Here is a 3,233-nt window from a genome sequence, read left to right as displayed (position 1 = left end):
CTTCCCTGGTCCTGCTGGCCACACTATTCCTGATACAAGCCAGGATGTCATTGGCCCTCTTAGCCACCTGGGCACACTGCTGGCTCATATTCAGTGGGCTGTCAACCAGTACCCCCAGGTCTTTTTCCACCAGGCAGCTTTCCAGCCACTCAAACCCATGCAACACTACAGGCTTGGGTTTGAGTTTCAAAAGAAATGTAGCTTTGTGGGTGCATACCTGTGTGCTTGGTGTTTGTCTTTGGTTTTCTTCACTGAAACGTTCTCAACTTAAGTGGAGGTAGAAATCTTTCATATGTTTTTAAAAAGGTCCGGACTAGACTAATGCAGGTCATACAATTGTCACTCAGCTTTTCAAATTAAAAAATTTTCCTGAATTTTCTAAACAAAATCATCAACCTAGCCCTTGAGAGTGAAACACTGAAGTCCACCTTTGGATTCCCATAAATATTCAGATTCCCTTGTGATGAATATGGCGTATGAACCTGTACTGCTACAGAACCTTGCTGTGAAAAGTTCACTGCTCTCTGCCTTTCCTGTAACCCCAATATTGTGTTTGGTAAAGTGAAATACACTTCTTAACAATCCACCAATTAAAAAAAATATTGTTTTTATTTTTTTTAACAGGCAAAACGAAGGCTGGAGCTAGGAGAAAGTGGCCACCAGTATCTTGCTGAAGGACTAAAGACTCCAAAGGGGAAAGGAAGAGCTGCGACAAGAAGTCCAGATAGTCCAAAAAGTAAGGGATCTTGTAACGTGCCATATGGCACAGGGTTTTTGGGTTTACTAGCCTGGGATCAATGTGAACCAGTACTACAGGTTGCATTACCTAGCTAAAAGAGTGTGTTTATTACTGTCCTCACCTGGATGGGCATGCAAGGTGCTCATCCCCGCAGCCAGGCAGCGCATGGTGCGTTTGCAGCATGCACCGATCGGTTGGTGCAGAGCTGCTGGGAGGCTGCGGAGGCTCCTGGCTGCTCGGTTTGTCCTGCTGCCTGCCGAGCAGCCTGCAGCCCCTCCGTCCAGGACCTCCTCTTCAGCCAAGGCCATGACGTTGGAGATGCTTAGGAGAGGTAGATGCTGAGGAGTCGAGATGATGTGATGGGACCAAACGCGCAGTTACTAGGCAGGGCTAATCAGGCCAGCCTCCTCTTCCCTTCTAAAAGTTGCAGCCGCTGATTGGCAGGGCTCCTTCCCCCAGGCAGGGATCTGCAAAGAGCGGTAGCTGTGCCCCAGCAGTGTTGCATGCCACATGCTTTTTGCGGCCTCTGAGCTGCCTTCTCTCCCTGCAATACGACTAGAAGATTACTGCCACCGCTTAGTTACGGCGAGTACTAATTTTTGCACATTTGTATTGCCTCAGGCAGTAGGTTTCTTGCAACGGGAGCTGGGGGTGTAGCCTTGCCATCTTGTTTGGGGGATTTCGGCAGGAGAGTTAGGCTTGCAGAGGGAGGGGAATGGGGGAAAAGGAGGACTGGGGCAGCAGTGGTCATGATGGGAGAGCCAGAGATGTGAAAGGGTACTTGTCCCTCCTCACCAGTCTAAGTCTCATTTCTATTGAGGCAGATAGGGAAAGTGAAATTAGATGAAGATACGAACTAAGAGCAGACAAGTTAAACAACCACAGTTGTTTTAATTAAACTAAACCTCATTAAGCTAAATGAAGTCTATTTTAGATTGAAGTGCGTTCTCGCAGAAGTTCAGTAGCGTTCGGAGCATAGGATGTTGCTGCAGTGTTGGTAAGGCTGTACAGAGAACTTCCTTGCTGCAGGACCCAGGACCACATGCCATTTTAGGTGGGGGTCAAGCAGCCTCTTGCTGTTTTCACACTGATCCTCTTATTCTTTTCCAAACTGCAAATCAAAAAAACCCAAGGAAACAAAAACCACCCTGCTCTGAATTCACGAGGTCACCTCATTGATAGAATTTTCCTCCATTTCCCAGTGCAGACAAGCCCTGAATCTACCAAAGAATGAGATACAGGAGGTTCTCTTTGCAAACAGGCAATGAATTGGTATTCACTGAAAAGTCATCATATCCTTCAGAATATTTCAGGGTAGGCTAAAGGTTCTCTTTCGGGTAGGGTTTCAGTTTTGACTGACTTCTGCAATTACGTGTGGGACCTGAACCTTGAAAACATGAAAATGACCACCAGATCAGCCTAAGATCCATCCTGCGTAATACTTGAAGCAAATGAAAGGTTTGAGATGTACCAGCCCAGCAGACTTCTAATAATGGCTGGCTCATTTCCCTTGACACAAGGGCCTTGGACATTCAGAATTAGAAATTATTCTGATCTCCGTATTTAAACTTTTAAAAGCTTATCTATTAAGTATATACATGTTACATTTGTGAGTGAAAACAGCAAGTTATCTAGTAAGATCCAAGCTGTTTTCTGACTTCTAATTTAAAAGAAGTGGATACTCTTGCCCAGTTTGAGCATTGTTTGGTTATGGAGAAATGGTGATTGTAAATTGTATCTTGCATCAATCTCCTCTAATTCACCTGAGTTTTCTGTAAGCCGTGGAGTCTGGCACTGATGGAATCTGTCATTGTGTTCACCCACTGAAGTACACCTAAGTCCTGTTTAATTGCATGTGAAACACTTATCTTACAAGAGGGGAAAATCAAACCCTGATGAAAGCTGGCTATCAGCCTGATGAAGGAGCGTCATAGGGGAATGTTTGGTATTGCTGCCAGGATAAATACATACTAAAAATACTATTAAGAATTCATATAGTGAAAGCCTAAGTAAAATATTGCTATATGTATCCGTCAGACTAATGGAAATATTTGCATTTAAAAAAACGAATGTATTTGCTCATGTACCTGTGACTTTTGGAAAAGTACATCTTGAAATACAAATAAATACCCAATGGTAAGATGTGTCTTAATGCAGAGGTTTGAGAGATTTCTTTAGTAAAAATGAAAGAAATATCTGTAATATGTATCATTTCATTTCTGGATGCTGCTTTCAGAACCAAAATGAGAAAACTGATTAATCTATTTTTTTTCCCTCTTTTCTTTCCAAGCTCCAAAATCTCCTTCAGAAAAGACTCGGTATGATACATCACTTGGCCTTCTTACAAAGAAGTTCATTCAGTTGCTGAGCCAATCTCCTGATGGGGTCTTAGATTTGAACAGAGCGGCAGAGGTCCTCAAGGTGCAAAAAAGGAGGATTTACGATATCACCAATGTACTGGAAGGCATCCATCTCATTAAGAAAAAATCCAAAA

At 43.4% G+C, this 3,233-nt stretch overlaps 1 protein-coding gene across 1 annotated transcript in view; it reads left to right on the top strand.

The window, feature by feature from the left end:
- Window positions 1-3,233, top strand: part of E2F3 (E2F transcription factor 3) — a 39,288-nt gene that overhangs the window by 26,659 nt on the left and 9,396 nt on the right. Inside the window, exons 3-4 of the mRNA XM_035893439.1 lie at window positions 625-736; window positions 3,030-3,233. The exon at window positions 3,030-3,233 is cut by the window's right edge and continues 40 nt beyond it. Of these exons, the coding sequence (XP_035749332.1) occupies window positions 625-736; window positions 3,030-3,233 (316 nt within the window). The remainder of the gene's footprint in view (window positions 1-624; window positions 737-3,029) is intronic.

This window comes from Egretta garzetta, unplaced genomic scaffold (genome assembly GCF_000687185.1).
Source record: "Egretta garzetta isolate BGI_Z169 unplaced genomic scaffold, ASM68718v1 scaffold14, whole genome shotgun sequence".
In the NCBI taxonomy this organism is placed as follows: Eukaryota; Metazoa; Chordata; class Aves; order Pelecaniformes; family Ardeidae; genus Egretta; species Egretta garzetta.
This window is presented reverse-complemented; position numbering and strand designations above follow the sequence as displayed.